Source organism: Gorilla gorilla, chromosome 22, assembly GCF_029281585.2.
Source record: "Gorilla gorilla gorilla isolate KB3781 chromosome 22, NHGRI_mGorGor1-v2.1_pri, whole genome shotgun sequence".
In the NCBI taxonomy this organism is placed as follows: domain Eukaryota; kingdom Metazoa; phylum Chordata; class Mammalia; order Primates; family Hominidae; genus Gorilla; species Gorilla gorilla.
Window position 1 is genome coordinate 34,392,426 of NC_073246.2, and position 19,011 is coordinate 34,411,436.

The 19,011-nt window shown below is 45.8% G+C and overlaps 1 protein-coding gene across 9 annotated transcripts in view; it reads left to right on the plus strand.

The window, feature by feature from the left end:
• EVA1C (eva-1 homolog C) overlaps positions 1-16,759 on the plus strand; it is a 102,804-nt gene extending 86,045 nt beyond the window's left edge. For 7 of the 9 annotated variants that reach the window (XM_063702598.1, XM_055373987.2, XM_063702597.1 and 4 more), the window contains 3 exons: positions 2,879-2,959; positions 5,362-5,451; positions 16,189-16,759. In XM_063702598.1, the coding sequence (XP_063558668.1) occupies positions 2,879-2,959; positions 5,362-5,451; positions 16,189-16,565 (548 nt within the window). In that variant the 3' untranslated portion in view covers positions 16,566-16,759. The remainder of the gene's footprint in view (positions 1-2,878; positions 2,960-5,361; positions 5,452-16,188) is intronic. The other 2 variants (XM_031005135.3, XM_055373984.2) reach the window with 2 other exon arrangements.
• Positions 16,760-19,011: the final 2,252 nt, after the last annotated feature.

Consider the following 19,011-nt stretch of genomic DNA (forward strand, 5'->3'; position numbering starts at 1 on the left):
CCTGGGAGGCGGAGTTGGCAGTGAGCTGAGATCTCGTCACTGCTTGGGTGACAAGGGTGAAACTCTGTCTCAAAAAAAAAAAAAAAAGAGACATGGTCCTGTTTTCATGGGGTGAGCAGTTGAGGGAGAAAGGCAAGCATTAACCAAATAGCCAGACACATCATCATGACCTGTTGTGACAAATGCTATTTTAGAAAAGGGCAGAAGACTGTAACAGTGGAGGGGGCCTAATTTAGCTTGGGGGTGGTGGTTTAAGTCTTCCAAAGAGAACCATACTGTAGGGTGAACACTAGGGTATGCACACTAGCTGCACACTAGCTGCACACTAGGGGCCGAGACGCTGAGGTTGCTGAGTGGGAGAGGAAAGGTGTTGATGAGGAGGAAGATGGCCCTGGTTTAAACTGCTGAGAACAGGGTCCTGCACACAGTAGGAGCTCCATGAAGAGTGGTTCCTAGTGTTTTCACCAACATATCTGAAGTGCAGCGGGACGGTGATCAATCACACCCCAGTCCCCCACCTCATTCGGAACCAGTTTGAAACAAGGAGATGCAAAAATCTGACAAGTGTGTTGACAACGGTGATTTTAAAGGTCCTAAAAGATTCTCTGGATATCAGAGCCATTTTCACATAGTAGAGGGGCACATTCCCTGCAGTGGCCTGTGTCAACACAGCCAATTTCACCTTTTCACTGCCTGGTGATTCTGCAAAGTGCATCCTAGAATGCCCTTCCTCTCTGAGCTCCTCTACAAAATTCTGATTCTTTCTCAAACTGTAAAGCCTCTGGCATTTGCCAAGAGCCAAGGCCCTCCTGAAGCCATAGTTTGAGAACAAGCCAAGAGGCAGACATGAGAAAGAAGTACCACTCCTGGCAGGGAGAGCTGACACTTCCTAGGCTTCTGCATCCTTCTTAGGGCCCAGAAATGAATGCGAGGTAATTAAAGCAGAAAGCAATTTGCAGCAGCTGAGCTCAGCTCTCCGGAGCTGCCAGGGTCCCAGGATCAGTGGTGTGTCCCAAGGACAGCCAAGGGACATTCCTCGAGGCCCTGGAAATCATCAGCCACCTCCAGCAACTTCACCGGGCTTCCCTGGAAAGTCTCCCTTGCTGCTGATGGGCACGAAGGCGCCAGGGCCTCCTGTACGTGGAAAACTCACAATCTAGGAATGTCCTGTTGCTACTTCTCCGAGATCTCAGCTGGGCTGAGGAACAAACAAAAATAAGCAATTTTATGCAGCAGGAATATTCGGTTTCCACTCTCTTCTCCCAGCCTGCGGCAGTGTGCTTGGCCTGTAGAATTCTTGCTCTGCCCTCTGTTTCAGCAGGTGCTGTCATCTGCCGGCTGCTTTGCCTGGGGATTCTGACATCCCAGGGCTTATTCTTAGGGTCAGTTCAGCAGAGTCTGAAACCACCTTCAGAGGAGTCGGTCACGCTGCCATCCTCTCTGCATCTTTCTGTAGTCCTTTCTGATAATATTTAGCAAATCACTTTAGCACAGGGTCTTCGAATTCTTTCCAGATTTACGATGGAAACACAGAGGCAAAGAGCTTGGGGTAGAAAGCAGAAGAGTAGGTGCTGGGAGAGTTTGATGGTGGGTTTTGAGTTGGTGATAGTCATTTTGCTTTACTAAGTCCAGGGAAGCTCATCTTCAGAGTTAACCACCTTTTTTTTTTTTTTTTTTTTGAGATAGAGTCTTTCTCTGTCACCCAGGCTGGAGTGCAGTGGCACAATCTCAGCTCACTGCAACCTCTGCCTCCTGGGTTCAAGTGAGCACATCCGGCTAATTTTTGTATTTTTTAGTAGAGATGGGGTTTCGCCATGTTGGCCAGCCTGATCTTGAACTCCTGACCTCAAGTGATCCACCTGCCTCAGCCTCCCAAAGTGCTAGAATTACAGGCATGAGCCATCATGCCCAGCCCAGAGTTAACCACTCTATTGAGGTGTTATTTTCCTTAAAATTCTATTACACGTGAATACAATGCAATGATTTTTAGTAAATTTAGAGTTGTGCAACCATCACTACCCTCCAGTTTTAAAACATTTTCACAATGCCCCGAAGCTCCCTTGTGCCCATTTGCCGTCAATGCCCCATTCCCACCCCCCCGGTCCCAGATAACCACGCATCTACTTTCTGTCTCTAGATTTGCCTTTTCTGAATGTTTTGTACAAATGGAATTATGCAATGGATGGTTTTGTGTGTGTGTGTGTGCGTGGTTGGCTTCTTCAACTGAATGTGATGTTTCAGAGATTCATCCATGTTGTAGCATGTATCATATCGGTACTTCACTTTTTTTTTTGGAGATGAAGTCTCACTCTGTCACCCAGGCTGGAATGCAGTGGTGCGTTCTTCGCTCACTGCAACCTCTGCCTCCCGTGTTCAAGCAAATTCTCCCTGCTTTAGCCTCCCAAGTAGCTGGGATTACAGCTGTGTGCCACCACGCCCAGCTAACTTTGTATTTTCAGTACAGACGGGGTTTCATCATGTTGGCCAGGCTGGTCTCGAACTCCTGACCTCAAGTAATCTGTCCACCTCGACCTCCCAAAGTGCTAGGATTACAGGTATAAGCCACCATGCTGGGCCTTCATTCCGTTTTATTATGAGGTGTATTCTGCTAGATGGATATATCATATCTTGTTTTTATTCTCCATTTTTTTAATATTGCAAAATGGGCCTAAAACCACCTCTCTGGAGCATTTGATGATCACATGGATACCATTGGGTTTGTGTGTATGTGTGTGTATTTAACAGGAAGAGTGAGTGATTCTTGCACTGATTTGGAAAGTGATTTTAAAATCTTATCTACATTGCATTTAAAAATATATTAAGAGTCCACATTTTAAAAATATACCACGAATTTAAAATATTTCTTTTTGGCTTTTAGTTCCCAAGAACATACTCACAGCGATTGATCCAGCCATTGCTAATCTAAAACCTTCTTTGAAGCAGAAAGATGGTGAATATGGTAATTTTTATGGCTTACTACCAGCATTTCTCTTTAAGTAAAGGTAAACAGCCCCTGGGTGACCACAGTTGGGCACACCTTGGTTAGAATGGAAGGGGCTGTCAGGAGGTGTGTTTGAGGTACCGGTCCTGGTGATAATAGCGCTTTGGCCAATAGTTGCAAATGGTGAACACCATTTTATTTTGTTTTGACTTTTTAAAAATCAGAAGTAGGATAAACCTCCCCTTCATTCTCCTCTCACTTCCTAAAAGGAAGATCACTTTGAAAAGACATCTGCTCAGAAGTAAATTTGGGCTTCCTGGGTTACACAATGAGCTTTTTGCAAAGCTGAGCCCATTGGAACCTGCGTAGGCGCCAGGGCCAGCTAGGACCTGAGGGCCTCTGTACCTCTATACACACCACCTTCCTCTTTAGTTTCCTTCCTCCCTCCCTTCCTCCCTCCCTCCCTCTCTCTCTCTCGCTCTTTTCTTTCTTTCTCTCTCTTTCTTTCTTTCTTTCTTTCTTTCTTTCTTTCTCTTTCTTTCTTTCTTTCTTCTGTCTTTCTTTCTCTCTTTCTTTCTTTCCTTTCTTTTTCTTCTTTTTCTTTGGAGTTTCGCTCTTGTTGCCCAGGCTGGAGTGCAATGGCGCAATCTCCACTCACTGCAACCTCTGCCTCCAGGTTCAAGCGATTCTCCTGCCTCAGCCTCCCAAGTAGCAGGGATTACAGGCGTCCACCACCACACCCGGCTAATTTTTGTGTTTTTAGTAGAGATGGGGTTTCACCATGTTAGTCAGGCTGGTCTTGAACTCCTGACCTCAGGTGTTCTCCTCGCCTTGGCCTCCCAAAGTGCTGGGATTACAGGTGTGAACCACCGCACCCGGCCCCTCCTTAGTTTTCACTTGGCTTTTGTAAACGGGGTGGAGGGGTAGGGGGTTGAAGGGGTTGAGCATTTGGATTTTCCTATCAAATCTAGAATGGAATTCAAACCCATGGGGTCCCTAATAGAAACTGCAGAGACCCAGTAGAGCATCTAAGATGTTAGGCTGTGGTGAGAGTTTTGTCTTGTGTTACCTTTATTATATGTATTAGGTCTTTCCCCCCTAAGTATAAAAGTAAAGTATGTTTGATATGAAAACCATATGAAAGCACCCCTAGTCCAAAAGCTCAAAGAGAACTATCGGTAATGTTCTTCTGTGTCCTTCTAGCTGGCCACCTTGGCTTTCTGGCAGGCTCTGTGTTCCTTAGCTCCACTTCTCTTTCTTTTTTAAAAAATTAACTAATTAATTAACTATTATTATTATGTTTGTAAAGACAGGGCTTTGCCATGTTGCCCTGGCTGGTCTCAAACTCCTGGGCTCAAGCGATCCACCCACCTCATCCTCCCAAGGTGCTGGGATTACAGGTGTAAGCCACCACACCCAGCTTCCACTCATTTTTCTAACAGGGTTCCCACCCGATCCATAAACAGCCTGGTCCCCCTGCAGTGGGGGCCTGAGAGCCAACGCTGTGCAGTCTCTCCTCAAAGGCATCTGTCCTGTCTGACATGGCTAGGAGTCCCCCAAGCCATCAGGCTACCCCATCACAGACTTGCTAAGCTCCATCCAGCAGTGTAACCAGGATCTAAAAGCAGATTCGCCCCACATTTTGCTGTTGTTTCCAAAAAAAGTAGCCCAATACAACCTCCCTCTGTAATGGAGGCTTGTTTTATCTCTGGCCACACAGCAGACAGCAACTCCATGCTTAACGTGAAATATTATTGGCCGGGAGCAGTGGCTCACGCCTGTTATCCCAGCACTTTGGGAGGCCGAGGCGGGCAGATCACCTGAGGTCAGGAGTTTGAGACCAACCTGGCCAACATGGTGAAGCCCCCTCTCTAATAAAAATACAAAAATTTGCTGGGCGTGGTGGCACGTGCCTGTAATCCCAGCTACTCAGGAGGCTGAGGCAGGAGAATTGCTTGAACCCAGGAGGTAGATGGTTGCAGTGAGCCAAGATCGTGCCATTGCACTTCAGCCTGGGCAACAAGAGTGAAACTCCATCTCAAAAATAAATAAATAAATAAATAAAATAAGGCGAGATGTTATTAAGCCTCTGAGGGGTGTGATGAATGTCAGTCTTTAGGATGGGAAAATCCACTTGTTCCCTTCCACAGTGGAGTGGAAGACCAGCACCTGAAGTTGGAACCAACACTTAAAACAATTTCTAATCCTTTTTGTACTTTAATATTTTGGGGGACTGCTTACTATTTAATAAGTGTTCTTCCTGGGTTAATCTTCTGTAATTTAGCCAGAGGCCCATTTGTTTGATTTCTGTGACTTTCAATTATTCCGGCGGTCCCTGGGGTAGGAGCAGCAGGGGTCTCTTAGAATAGGCGTACTATGAACAGCTGTGATTAATTGGTCTTGCATTTTTCATGAAACAGGTATAAACTTCGACCCAAGTGGATCGAAGGTTCTGAGGAAAGATGGAATTCTTGTTAGCAACTCTCTGGCAGCCTTTGCTTACATTAGAGGTAGGTCAATGAATCAAAGCTTCCTAGAATGCTGATGGATTTACTAAAGTCTTGTTAATAAATGTGCTGTTCAATTATAGCACTCAGATAACTAAAGGACGATGACTTCAAGTTTAACATGCCAACCACCGCTTCTAAGATTCAGAAACACAGAGGCCTGAGTTCAGGCACAGTTGCAACCAGGCAGTCAGCAAGAGAACCACATAAACAGACAAAGTCACACTATTTAGGAGTTGAGCTCCACAGATATTTTTCGCTTTTGAAAAGTAGAAACCCGAGGAATGCATTTCCCAGCTCTAAAATTCGGGAAGGAACTAGGATTATTGAATTCCAACCCTGACTGGAAGAAAAATGAGCCAGAAGGTCACTTAGTAAACAAGACAGATCATGCCCCATGAAGACAGAGCCACTTTCTGGGTCATGAGTGTTATTCCTAATAGTTGTCAAGGATTCCCTTGTTAGTCTTCCCCATGAGGATCAATCAGACTCAGCCCTCATGAATTAGCAGAGCCAGAAGGCTTATACCAAGGCCGGCCACACCGCGGGGACCTCTTCATTGAGGGGAAGGTATGTACAATTTTTCCTCACCACCCTCTCTGCTTATCTTAAGATAGAACACATTTTGGAATGCCATCTGCAAGTTTAAGCAATGCCTGCCTATGTTCAGAGAGACAAAAACCAGAGACCTTCAGTAAAATACATGTTAATATAACACATAACAGTATTGCTATTCAAGGCCTGCAAAGATGGGCTATTTGGGGTAAGCCTGTCTCAGAGGAAAATAGAGGCTTAGGGAATGTATTTGTCTGTTCTCATGCTATTAATAAAGACATACCTGAGGCTGGGTAATTTATAAAGGAAAGAGGTTTAATGGACTCACAGTTCCACATGGTTAGGGAGGCCTAACAATCTTGGTGGAAGGCGAATGAGGAGCAAAATCACGTCTTACTTGGTAGCAGGCAAGAGAACTTGTGCAGGGGAACTCCCCTTTATAAAACCATCAGATCTCGTGAGACTTATTCACTATCACCAGAACAGCATGGGAAAGACCCACCCCATGATTCAATTACCTCCCACCACGTCCCTCCCATGACACGTGGATTATGGGAGCTACAATTCAAGATGAGATTTGGGTGGGGACACAGCCAAACCATATTGGGGAATGATCTCAATACCTGAGATGCAAAGTTCAGTCTTGGGGTCCCCTGCTGTTCTATTGTCCTCCTGTGTCAGGATTCCTCCTGTGTGTGTGTTGTGTGGTTGATGGTTTCTTCTGTGGGTCCTCTCTTTTCTAGCCACCTTCTCATTTTCATGTCTTGCTGTTCCTGATCATTGTCAATGTTAAGAACTGTAAGGATTTTTATTGTCAGAAATATCCCCATATTTACAAAGTCCCTGGGGAGCTTCTTGGAGAAAAGCCATCATGAAAATCCTCCAGACAGAGAATAACGATTGAAGGGGAACAAGACTGACATTGCGCTCAGTGAGCTGTGGCCTTGCTGTGTGCTTTACCCCAACTTCCTTGTCCATTCCTCTCAACAACTGCCTTAGCCAGGCCAGCTGCCATAACAAAGTACCCGAGACCAGATGGCCTAAATAACAGACATTGATTTTCTCACCATTCTGGAGGCCAGAATTTCATGATCAAAGTATCCACCAATCACTTTCTGGTAAGGGCTCTCTTTCTGGGTTGTGGACAGCAGCCTTCTTGCTTGTCCTCACATGGCAGAGAGGGGGAGAGACAGAGACAGAGACATCTCTTCTTTTTATAAAACCACCAATTCTATCAGGTTAGGATTCCCCCCTTATGGCCTCCTTTAACCTTAATTAGCTCCTAATGAGTGAACTGGGGGCAACACAATTCAGTCCATAGCAACAACCCTGAGAGATGGGACTCTGATCCCCTGTTCTGCACTTGAAGCCGGTGGTCAGAGGAGTTGAGCCATTTGCCTGAGGACACCATGGACAGCGGCAGGGCCAGGATTCAGGCTCAGCTAATACAAGGCTTGCACTCCAGCTACTCTGAATTTTGAGGGATGCAACCACCTCCCCACTCTGATCCTGAGTTGTCTAAATTAGCTTTCCTCCATCTCTTTCTATCCTTTTATGTGATTGTCATTCCCAGAAACCACAGGATAGAGATATTCGTTTAGTGACTATCTCTCCTGCTAGTAGCTCAGCTCCACAGGGTCAGGTGCCTTGTCATCTTATTTTGTGTGGTATCCCTGTATCTAGGATGCGGTTCTGGTACAGAACAGGTGCACAGTCAGTAGTTAAGGAACAATTGAATGATGACTGCTGATATGGGCTTATGAGCTTTTTCCTGTGCCTTATTATCATCCAATATTTGCTATTTATAAGATGTCCATTTTTTTTTTAAATGTAAGGACTTGATGAGCTGTTATTTGATTTTATTGAGGGGTGTTTGGGGACATTTATCTTAGCAAACCATGACCACGCCTCCATATAATGTCCAAGAGAAAGAGTCCCTAATGCACTGTGTTGGATGTTAGCTAAATGAAATCACCACAAGAAGCTCGTGACTCAAATCACAGAGGCTCATAAAGCCCTAGCAGAACGGGTGCCTCTGGGCTTGCCTGTGGGTTTTCTTGGTGTGTCTATGTCGCTGTCTGGGTGGCCACTCTAGAGGTGGGAAGCATGCAGCGCATGCTCAGGGGTCTGCAGGCCAGTGTGCCACAGAGGTGCATGTGGACATCAGGCTGGGTCATTTCGACCCAAACAGGCAGTGGCCACCAGCCAATGTCACACAGTGCTGAACTCCATCCTCACTGCTGCTGGAGAGAGGTGCCCAGACAACTCTCAGTCGCATCCCCAGCCCCACTGTGGGGATGTGACCCACGGGATGAGCTGGGGTCTCTAGGCACCCCCAAAGCAGGAGCAGCTGGGAGCCAAGAGTGTGAGCAGGGCAGTTTCCAGCCCAAACCACCCAAATAGGTGGCAAATGGAGTGAATCCAAAAGTACATTTCCCAGGTCAGGCTGCAAGTAGCTTTGACACAGTAGTGCAGTCCAGTGTACATGGGGACAAGGAGAAGAGAAACCAAAATCGAGAGGTTTGTACCCTGATATTAAAGCACAGAGATTGGCAGAAGGGACAGGAGGATGTCCAAGGGTCCCTGGTGAAGCGTCTCCTGGGGTCATTTGAATGATCTGTGAGATGGTTTCCCCAACATTGAAAAAGCTTCTTAGGTATGTTTGAATTTACTGTCATTTCGATAATACAGACTTACTCCCTGAATTCATTCTAGAATCAAGATCATGACTCTAAGGAAGCTCATAGAAAAACATTGGAAATTAGAGAAATGGAAAAGGAGTGGTGTGTGTGTGTGCATGTGTGTGCATGTGTGTGTGCATGTGTGCATGTGCGTCTGTGAGCATGTGCATGTGTGTGCATGTGTGTATGTGTGCGCATGTGTGTATGTGTGCACATGTGTGTGCATAGGTGTCTGTGTGTGTGCATGTGTGCATGCATCTGTGTGTGCGTCTGTCTGTATCTGTGTGCATGTGTCTGTGTGTGCATGTATGTGCATCGGTGTGTGTGCATGTGTATATGTGTGTGCATGTGTGTTTCTATGTGTACGTGTGTGTACATCCGTATCTGTGTGTGCATGTGTTTGCAGGTGTGCCTGTGTGCATGCATGTGTATCTGTGTGCATGTGTGCATGCTTATGTGCACGTATGTGTGCATGTGTGTGCATACATGTATCTGCATGTGCATGTGTGTTTGCATGTGTGCACATGCATGTGTATCTCTGTGCATGTGTATCTGTGTGTGCATGTATCTATGTGTGTTGCATGTGTGTGCATGTCTGTACGCTTGTGCGTGTGTGCCTTCGTGGGTGTGCATGTGTATCTGTGCATGTGTGTGTATCTGTGTGTGCATGTGTGTGCCTGTATGTGTATCTGTATGTGTGTGTGTGCGTGTGTGTATCTGTATGTGTGCCTGCATGTGTGTGTGTGGGTGCGTGTGTGTACGCACGCATGTGTGTGCATGCATATGTGCGTGTGTATCTGTGTGTGTAAGTGTGTGTTGGAAGTTCTTAGCAAAGCAGTGTAATAGCTGGCTCAGCATGAGCCATTGTCCCCTGGCAGATTGTGCCCAAGGGGACTTATGTATTTAGACAGTCTTGCATAAGAATATGACCTCTCCTATTCCACCTAATTACTGTTTCATTGACATCTGGCTTTGGGTGTTTACCTCATATGTGCCTGCAGGCATGCCTTTTGTGGCCTAATATTTCCGTCGCTGCCCCTGCCCCTGCCCCCTTGGGACAGTGACAGATATGTCATCAGCCTCTGGCAGGCCCTGCTGTGGGCTTCTGGGGCGCAGGGGTAAGGAAGCTGGGCAGAAGGGACAGGCTTGCAGCCTGGGATGTCCTGTTTTGGGAGGCATCATTGTTTCATAAGGGAGGAACTCTAGGGCCGCAGATAAGCTCATACTGAAAGAGAAACACAAAAACACGCTCCAGAGTCAGAGCTACGTGATTCCCCTACCAGGGAGAATCATTGGAAATCAGCACCACCTTGTCACGGAGATATGGATTCGGATGTGTTCCCATGATCTCCAATCTCTAGTTCCATGATAGAAGGTTTCTGTCACACCCCTAAGTGCTGTCAGACCAGCACTTGGTACGCTTTGTGCTTTCTTCTGGACAACCCTCGGGCCCTGACTGCTGCCTCGATCCTCTCAACAGCAATAGGGCCCCAACAGGGGGAACCCTCGCCATGGCCTCTGGGTGTCTTATCTGGACACGAACGAGCTGGAGCGTGCATTTGCCCCAAGTCAGGATCTAAGCGTGGAAAGGTGCCTTAAAGGCCATAGGTCCCCCTTCAGAGGCTCCCAAGGGCATGCAACAGCTGATCAAATTAAAGTCATTCACTCCAGCTGGGGATGAACCAAGGCTAAATTTAGAACAATGCCAGCAGAAACACAGTGTGAAGATTCTGTTCAATCACAAGGAAAACTTTGTTTTTCCAGAATACAGAATAGGAAAAGGAGCCACAAAAGTATAAAGTAGTCCAAGTGATTCTAGAGAACAGTTGACATTCCCTTAGTGTAAAGCCTGGGACCATGGAGAGAGCCCTGGCCTGAGCTTGGGGTCCCAGCCAAGTGGTGGCTTTGCACAAGTGACTTGGCTCCAACAAGAGGGGTTGGACCAGCTCATCACTAAGATTCCAGCTGACCAACATCTGGTGAGTTTGTATCTTCAAACTAGTTGATTCAGATGACTAGGAAGCCTCATTCCCATGGACTTGCCAAGCATTGCCCATATTGTCCATCTCTGGTGGCTGCATCTCAGCAGAGTTGATGCAGACTTGCCTTAAAGAGCGCTCACTTAGCAGGAGGCAGGCCTAGGCCAAGAGGCACCTGGAGTCTTATGAGAGAGAAGCTCTCCTGGCAGGAGAACCCAGACACCCACCTCCCAGGAGAAGAGGAGAGGGAAAAAAAAGGGAGCTGATTTATGGAGCCCCATCCCCAGGGCGCCAAGCTGAGTGCTTAAATCCACAATTCCCTCCTTTTGTGCACTCAGCAAATATTTTCATAATGCCCACTCTGTGCCAGGGATGGCACTGGGGATTTGGCAAAGAGCAAGATGGTTCCAGCTCCTGCCCTCAGGAAGCTTGCATTCTAGGTGGAGAGAAAGGATGGCACCCACTCAGCGAGTGAGTGACGATTGTAAGTTGGGCTGTGAAGAAAACATTCAAGATACTCTGAGACTAAATGACAGGGGACCTGGCTAGGCTAAGGCAGGGGGAGGTATCTAGTAGTGCTGGATGAAGAGGGAGGAAAGAACTGTCCAGGCTAACAGAAGAGCACATGCAGAAAAACCAGGGTGTGCAGGCATCTGATGTGTCACGAGTGAGGAATGGCAGGCTGGAGCGGGGAGCAGAGAGGAAGCGGAAGTTCTCGGGAGTTGAACTTGGGGAGGGTGACAAGGGCCAGGTCATAGCCAGCTTCCTAGGCTGGGGTCAGGACTTGACTTTTATTGCAAAAGTAATTGCGATTTCCGACATTCCTTTTTTTTTTGAAATGGAGTCTTTCTTGGTTACCCAGGCTGGAGTGCAGTGGTGTGTGATCTTGGCTCACTGCAACCTCCACCTCCCAGGTTCAAGCCATTCTCCTGCCTCAGCCTCCCAAGTAGCTGGGACTACAGGCGCACGCCACCACCCCTGGCTAATTTTAATTTTTGTATTTTTAGTAGAGATGGGGTTTCACCATGTTGGCCAGGCTGATCTCAAACTCCTGACCTCAAGTGATCCACCCACCTCAGCGTCCCAAACTGCTGGAATTACAGGTGTGAGCCACCACTCCCGGCCGATTTCCGCCATTACTTTTGCACCAACCTAATAGCTTAGGAGAGGGAAGAGGCCATCTATAAGTTTTAAGTCAGGCAGTGATGTCACCCAATGTGTGTTTCTTAAAGATTATAGAGGCCATGCAGGAAAGATGGTTTATATATGGTCTGTGGTTGCTTTTGCACTACAATAGCAGAGCTGTTATATTTGCAACACAGACCATATGGCCCATAAACCTGCAATAGTTCCTATCCGGCCATTCACTAGAACAGACGGGCAAGAGAGGAGGATGGGGACCAAGTGCCTGCAGGGAAGATGGAGCAGAACAGTGTTTCATCCCTGTTTTTCAGATAATTTCACAAGGTTGAAAGACATCTTAATGAAAGTGAAAGTACAAGACACTTACCAGGAGATATTCACACCAGATGCCATGGCTCACACCTGTAATCCCAGCACTTGGGGAGGCCAAGGCAGGAGGATCACTTTCAGCCAGGAGTTTAAGACCAGCCCGGGCAACAAAGTCAGACCTCATCTTTACAAAAAAATATAATAAAAAGTTAGCTAGGCATGGTAGTACATGCCTGTAGTCCCAGCTTCTAAGGAGGCTGAGGTGAGAAGATTGAGCCCAGGAATTCAAGGCTGCAGCAGGCTATGATTGTGCCACTGCACTCCAGCCTGGGTGACAAAGGGAGACTCTCTCTCTCTCTCTCTCTCTCTCTATCTATCTATCTATATTTATATGTATACGCAATATATTTGCTGTCAAAGGATTATCATCAAGAGTCTATAGAAAATATACACATCCTTGGGCTAGGCACGGTGGCTCACGCCTGTAATCCCAGCACTTTGGGAAGCTGAGGTGGGCAGATCACCTGAGGTCAGGAGTTCAAGACCAGCCTGGCCAACATGGCAAACCCCATCTCTACTAAAAATACAAAAATTAGCTGGTGTGATGGCATGCACCTGTAATCCCAGCTACTTGGGAGGCTGAGGCAGGAGAATCACTTGAACCTGGGGTGGGGGGGCAGAGGTTGCAGTGAGCCAAGATCATGCCACTTACACTCTAGCCTGGGCAACAGAGCAAAACTCCGTCTCAAAAAAAAAAAAAGAAAGAAAGAAAAGAAAAAAGAAAATATACACATCCTTTATATGTAACTGGAAAAGCACAGGCAACCCAGAAAAAAAAATGGGTACATGACATGAGCCAGCATTTGGAGAAGAGGAAACACATAAGCATGTGAAGATAGGTACAGATCAGGGGAACACAAATCAAGACCATCGTAAGGTACAATTCTATACCCATGTGATTGGAAAAAAATGTAAAAGTCTATGTGAGCCAAGTGCTGGAGAAGATGAGGACTGACAGGATTTCTCACACATTGCAGCCACTTTGAACACCGTGTTGGCAGTAGTTCTGAAAAATTGAAACTCACGTGCCCTAAGTCCATCAATTACCTCCTAGGGTAGTACCCAAGAGAAACACTTGCAGGTGTTGACCAGGGACATTGACAAGAATGCTCACGATCATCCACAAAAGCAGAAACCTGGCAACAGCAGGAGAGCAGGCAAATAAACAGTTCCCGACCCACCAGCAGGAGAGTGGGTGAATAAACTACATTATAGTCAAGACAGTGAAATATTTTACAGCGATATGATATTAAATTAAAAAAAAACACCAAGTCTCCAACACTACCTATAATATTATACCCTTTAAATAAAATTTTAGAAATACATAGAGATGGAAAACAAAACTATATAAAAAAGGAAACAGGGGAGTAAGGAGCTTGGAATTCAGGTGGTAGTCACCTTGAGGGGGAGGCGAGGGGATGGGGAAGCACAGGTTAGACACAGGTGTGGTCAAGGCCTCGCTCCTATACGGGTGCGCATTCATAGCACTGGTGCTAATTACAGTATTAAAAACTAATTCGTTAGACAGACATAAAGTAGGGCTATGTATTGACCAATGAAGAGAATGTCTCATGTCCTAAGGATTATGGGTAATTTAATTCAGTCCACCAGGAATCCTCAAAATATGAAAAAAGAGGTACAGTAGCAAGTCCATAGTTACCCGCTGTGGCACCCTACTCCCTTCTTGGAACCTGAAACGTCCCCATTCGACTTCCTTCACTTATAGCTCAAGTCACTGCTGGAATTGACTGCTGGAATTGATTGCTCTGCTTTGACCCTACTCTGTCTGCCCTGGGTGCCCGGCCCCTCCCACGACACCACCACTGGGAGAGGAGGGGAGGGGGCCACGGATGACCATTGTACCTCAGAGGCTTGAGCTGGATGGAATTGTTTCTGTCCAGATCTGTCCCTGGCCTGACCATGGGTGGCTGGAAAAGACTATAAATGGATGGGATTCAGCTTCCTCACACTCAGCACTCTTTGAGGTCGGCAGCATCACTGGCAGTGGGGCTCAAAGTTTATGTTTTCCAAGACAGAGAAGTTGAGTTGTGGCCCACCTTGAAAGCCCTAACAGCATCACAGAAGGAGAGGGTTTGGAGAGGACAGTGGCTCAAAGATTTCGGGGGAGAGGAGGGCTGCAGGATGGGGAGGAAAGGAGGGAAATTCAAAGGGGAGGAAGATGAAAGTGAAGTCAGGAGAGATGAAGCTTTGATCTGCATATTACTTACAGTATACGGGCTTCCATCTGTGTAATACTTACAATAATATAGTTGTTATTATTGTAATATAGTAGTTACCATATTATTGTAAGTATTATAATACTTACAATGATATAATATCATTATAGTAGTAGTATAATACTTACTATATTATTTTATTTTATTTATTTATTTTTTTGAGATGGAGTCTCACTCTATTGCCCAGGCTGGAGTGCAGTGGCGCGATCTCGGCTCACTGCAAGCTCCACCTCCCGGGTTCACGCCATTCTCCTGCCTCAGCCTCCCGAGTAGCTGGGACTACAGGCGCCCGCCCCCACACCTGGCTAGTTTGTTTTTTGTACTTTTGGTACAGACGAGGTTTCACCATGTTAGCCAGGATGGTCTCGATCTCCTGACCTCGTTATCTCCTGCCTCGGCCTCCCAAAGTGCTGGGATTACAGGCATGAGCCACCGTGCCCAGCCAATACTTACTATATTATTAATATTTATAAATAATATACATATTTATATTATTTATTTTAATATTTTCCTTTTCTTTTCTTTTTTTTTTTTGAGGCAGGGTCTCACACTATTACCTAGGTTGGAGTATGGTGATATGATCTTGACCTCCCAGGCTCAAGTGATCCTCCCACCTCAGCTTCCCTAGTAGCTAGGACTACAAGCACGCACCACCATGCCCAGATATATTTTGGTATATTTTTAAATAGACATGGGGTTTCATCATGTTGCCCAAGCTGGTCTTGAACCCCTGAACTCAAGCAATCCACCTACCTTGGCCTCCCGAAGTGTTGGGATTACCAGCGTGAGCCACGACACCCAGCATATTTTTGTATTTTATATTACAGTTGGCCTTCTGTATCCATGGATTCCACATCTATGGGTTCAACCAACCTCAGACTGAAAATATCTTTTTTAAATGGATAGTTGCATCTTTACCAAACATGTACAGACATTTTTTTTCCTGTCATTATTCCCAAAACAATACATGGTAACAACTACTTACCTAGCATTTCCATTGCGTTAGCTATTACAAGTAATCTAGAAGTGATTTAAAGAATAGAGGAGAATGTGCTTAGGTTTTATGCAAATTCTGTGCCATTTCATATAAGTGACTCAAGCGTCCGTGAATTTTGGTAGCCTGGGAGTGTGGGGGAGGGGTCCTGGAACCAGTCCCCCACGGGTACCAAGGGATGACTGTATATTTATATTTACTTTTTAATCTGAAAAAGGACAGAATTAAGTTTTGCTAACATCTATTATATTATTACTTAGGTTCACATATATACTTCATACATAAGTTAATTCTTCATGAGCTACTTCTACTACTAATAATAGCAACACTTTATTGAGCATTTACTATGTGTCAGGGAATATTCTAAGAGCTTTATAGGAATTAACTCATTTCACTGTAATGACTCTGTGATAGAAGATACTATATGCCCCATTTTACAGATGAGGAAACTAAGGCACAGAAAGGTTATGAAACTTGCCCAAAGTCACACAGCTACTGAGTGGCAGACCTGAGTTTGAACTCAGAGGAGTCTGGCTCCTGAGCCCCTCTGCTGTGTGTTTTTCTCCTACACATACATATATTGACTCCGTAGGCGCAAAAGCTTTTTTGAAAAAAATGTCAGTGGGGATATATGATTGTTTTGGTGTAGACAGTCTCAAAGATGCTGGACTGGCATTCTTCATTAGCCCCCTGCTTGGGCAGACATCTGTTTCTGTGGGACTTGGCATTGGTGGAGTCTGCCAGCTCCTCCCAGCTCCTGACATGTTCTCTTCCTCCTGCAGCCCACCCGGAGAGAGCTGCCCTGCTGTTCGTGTCCAGTGTCTGCATCGGCTTGGCCCTCACATTGTGCGCCCTGGTCATCAGAGAGTCCTGTGCCAAGGACTTCCGTGACTTGCAGCTGGGGAGGGAGCAGCTGGTGCCAGGAAGTGACAAGGTCGAGGAGGACAGCGAGGATGAAGAAGAGGAGGAGGACTCCTCTGAGTCTGATTTCCCAGGGGAACTGTCGGGGTTCTGTAGGACTTCATATCCTGTATACAGTTCCATAGAAGCTGCAGAGCTCGCAGAAAGGATTGAGCGCAGGGAGCAAATCATTCAGGAAATATGGATGAACAGTGGTTTGGACACCTCGCTCCCGAGAAACATGGGCCAGTTCTACTGAAAACCACATGCATCTTGATGCGATCGCACTTTCTGAAGAAGGAAGGATCCCAAATGCCCCTCCAGTTCTGGTTCACCTGTACCTTCTATGAAGGAGAATTCGTCATGTCATTCAACACTCGTGAGGCCAGGAAGCTATTAAAGGGATGTTTCAAGCTGTTTCTAGCACATTCCAAAATAAATGAGGAGGGAAGAGTCTTTGTTTTCTGTATTTCTTTGAATTTGTGTCTATACATTAATAAGTTATACATAATTAGAATTTACATTTGTTGAGCGCTTATAATGCCAGGCGCTATTCTAACTGCTTTTCATGTTCTGAGTCATTCAATCCTCACAATATCATGAGCTGGTACTATTACCCCCATTTTACAGATGACTAAACAGAAGATTCCTATATATACACGTAAAACAGTTACACAGATACTCAGCAAACATGAGCTCATGAGTGATTTTAACCACTGACTTGTTTAGACCAACGGTTAGCAAACTTTTTCTTAAAAGGCAAGATGATAGGCTGGGCACAGTGGCTCATGCCTGTAATCCCAGCACTTTGGGAGGCCAAGGCAGGTGGATCACTTGAGGTCAGGAGTTCGAGACCAGCCTAGCCAACACGGTGAAACCCCATCTCTACCAAAAAAATAAAAAATTAGCTGGGTGTGGTAGTGCGTGCCTGTAATCCCAGCTACTTGGGAGGCTGAGGCAGGAGAAATCACTTGAACCCAGGAGGCAGAGGTTGCAGTGAGCTGAGATCGTGCCACTGCACTCCAGCCTGGGTGACAGAGTGAGAAACTCTGTCAAAAAAAAAAGCAAGATGATAAATATTTTAGGCATTGTGGGTCAAATCCTCTCTGCCACAATTACTCAACTCTCCATTGCAGCTCAAAAGCAGCCACAGATATTACATAATGCATGAACTTGGCTGTATTCCAATAAAACGTTCTTTTTGGACACTGAATTTTAATTTCATTTTATTTTCACATGTTCCACGTTCTTCTTTTTTTTTTTTTTTTTAAACCAGCCATTTAAAAATGTAAAAGCCTGAGGCCAAGAGTTCGAGACTAGCCTGGGCAACATAGTAAGACCCTACCTCTATTTAATTAAAAAAATTTTAAATAAAAGTAAATAAATAAAAACGTAAAAAAACATTCTTAACTCAAAGGCTGTACAAAAACAGACAGCCGGATGGAGCTGGCCCGTAACCTGTTTTTGTAAATAAAGTATGGTTTGCAAAACCTAAAATATTTACTTTCTTGCCCTCTATAGAAAAAAGTTTGCTGACTCCTGGTTTAGAGTTTAAAACAGCAGAGCCCCTGGTGGTAAAAGCCATCAACCAGGGTACCTAACAGTGCTGTGGGCCAGGATCAAGTGGAGCTGGCTCCCAAATCTCTCCAAAAACGGGGTCCTACCCCACTTGGGAGGGCTGGGTGGAGGAGCAGAAGAAAGAGTTCAAAAAACAGACCCCAGTGGGAGAACTTACGATTGGCTCCGGCAGACGGCTCTCCCTGGTAGACAGGAGGCTTATAGCTGTGGCATCAAATAAGAAAACATGTTTTTTTTCTTTTTTGTCCTAGTAATCCCAGGGGCTTAGAATATAAACATGATTGCATTTTTCATATGCCTATTACCAAAGAGCTCTCTCTGTGTTATCTTATTATCTCACTTCATCATCACTAACCCTGTAAACATATGTAGATGAGGAAGCTGAAGGCCGCCAGGGTAAGTATCGTCCAGCCCACGTCACACAGCTGGGAAGTGCTGGGACTGACTCATCCTGAGTGCTCAGGAAACATAGCTGTTCCCACAGGAACTCCTACAGTGACAGGTATGGAGAAGGCATGTCTCTCTCAGTCCTGCAGACCATAGGGGTAAAGGGCCTATCTGCAGGATGCAGAGGAGGGTGGGTGTGGAGTGAGGAGGCTCAGCTGCCGCTCCGGCATTCATTTTTAGTAAGTTGAAATCCACATAATGTAAAATTAACTCTCTCAATGAGATTTAGTCCATTTGCAATGTTGTGCAAACACCACCTGTATCTAGTTCCAAAACATTTCATCACCCCAAAAGAAAACTCTCTGCCTGTTAAGCAGTCACTCCCCATTCCTCTCCTCCCTCCCTCCAGCCCCTGGAAAACACCAATTTGCTTTCTGTCACTATGGATTAGCCTGTTCTGGATAGTTCATGTAGATGGGATCACACAACATGTAGACTCTTGTGACTGCCTCATTTCACTTAACATAACGTCCTCAAGGTCCATCTATGTTGTAGCAAGTGTAGCATGTGTTCATTCCTTTTCAGGGCTGAATAATATTCCATTGTATGGCTAGCCCACAGTTTGTTTATCCAGCCATCAGCTGGTGGACATTTGGCTGTTTCCTTTGGCCACTGTGAATAGTGCTGCTGTGAACGTTCATGTGCGGCATTTCACCAGCACAAAGCAGCAACTACAGACA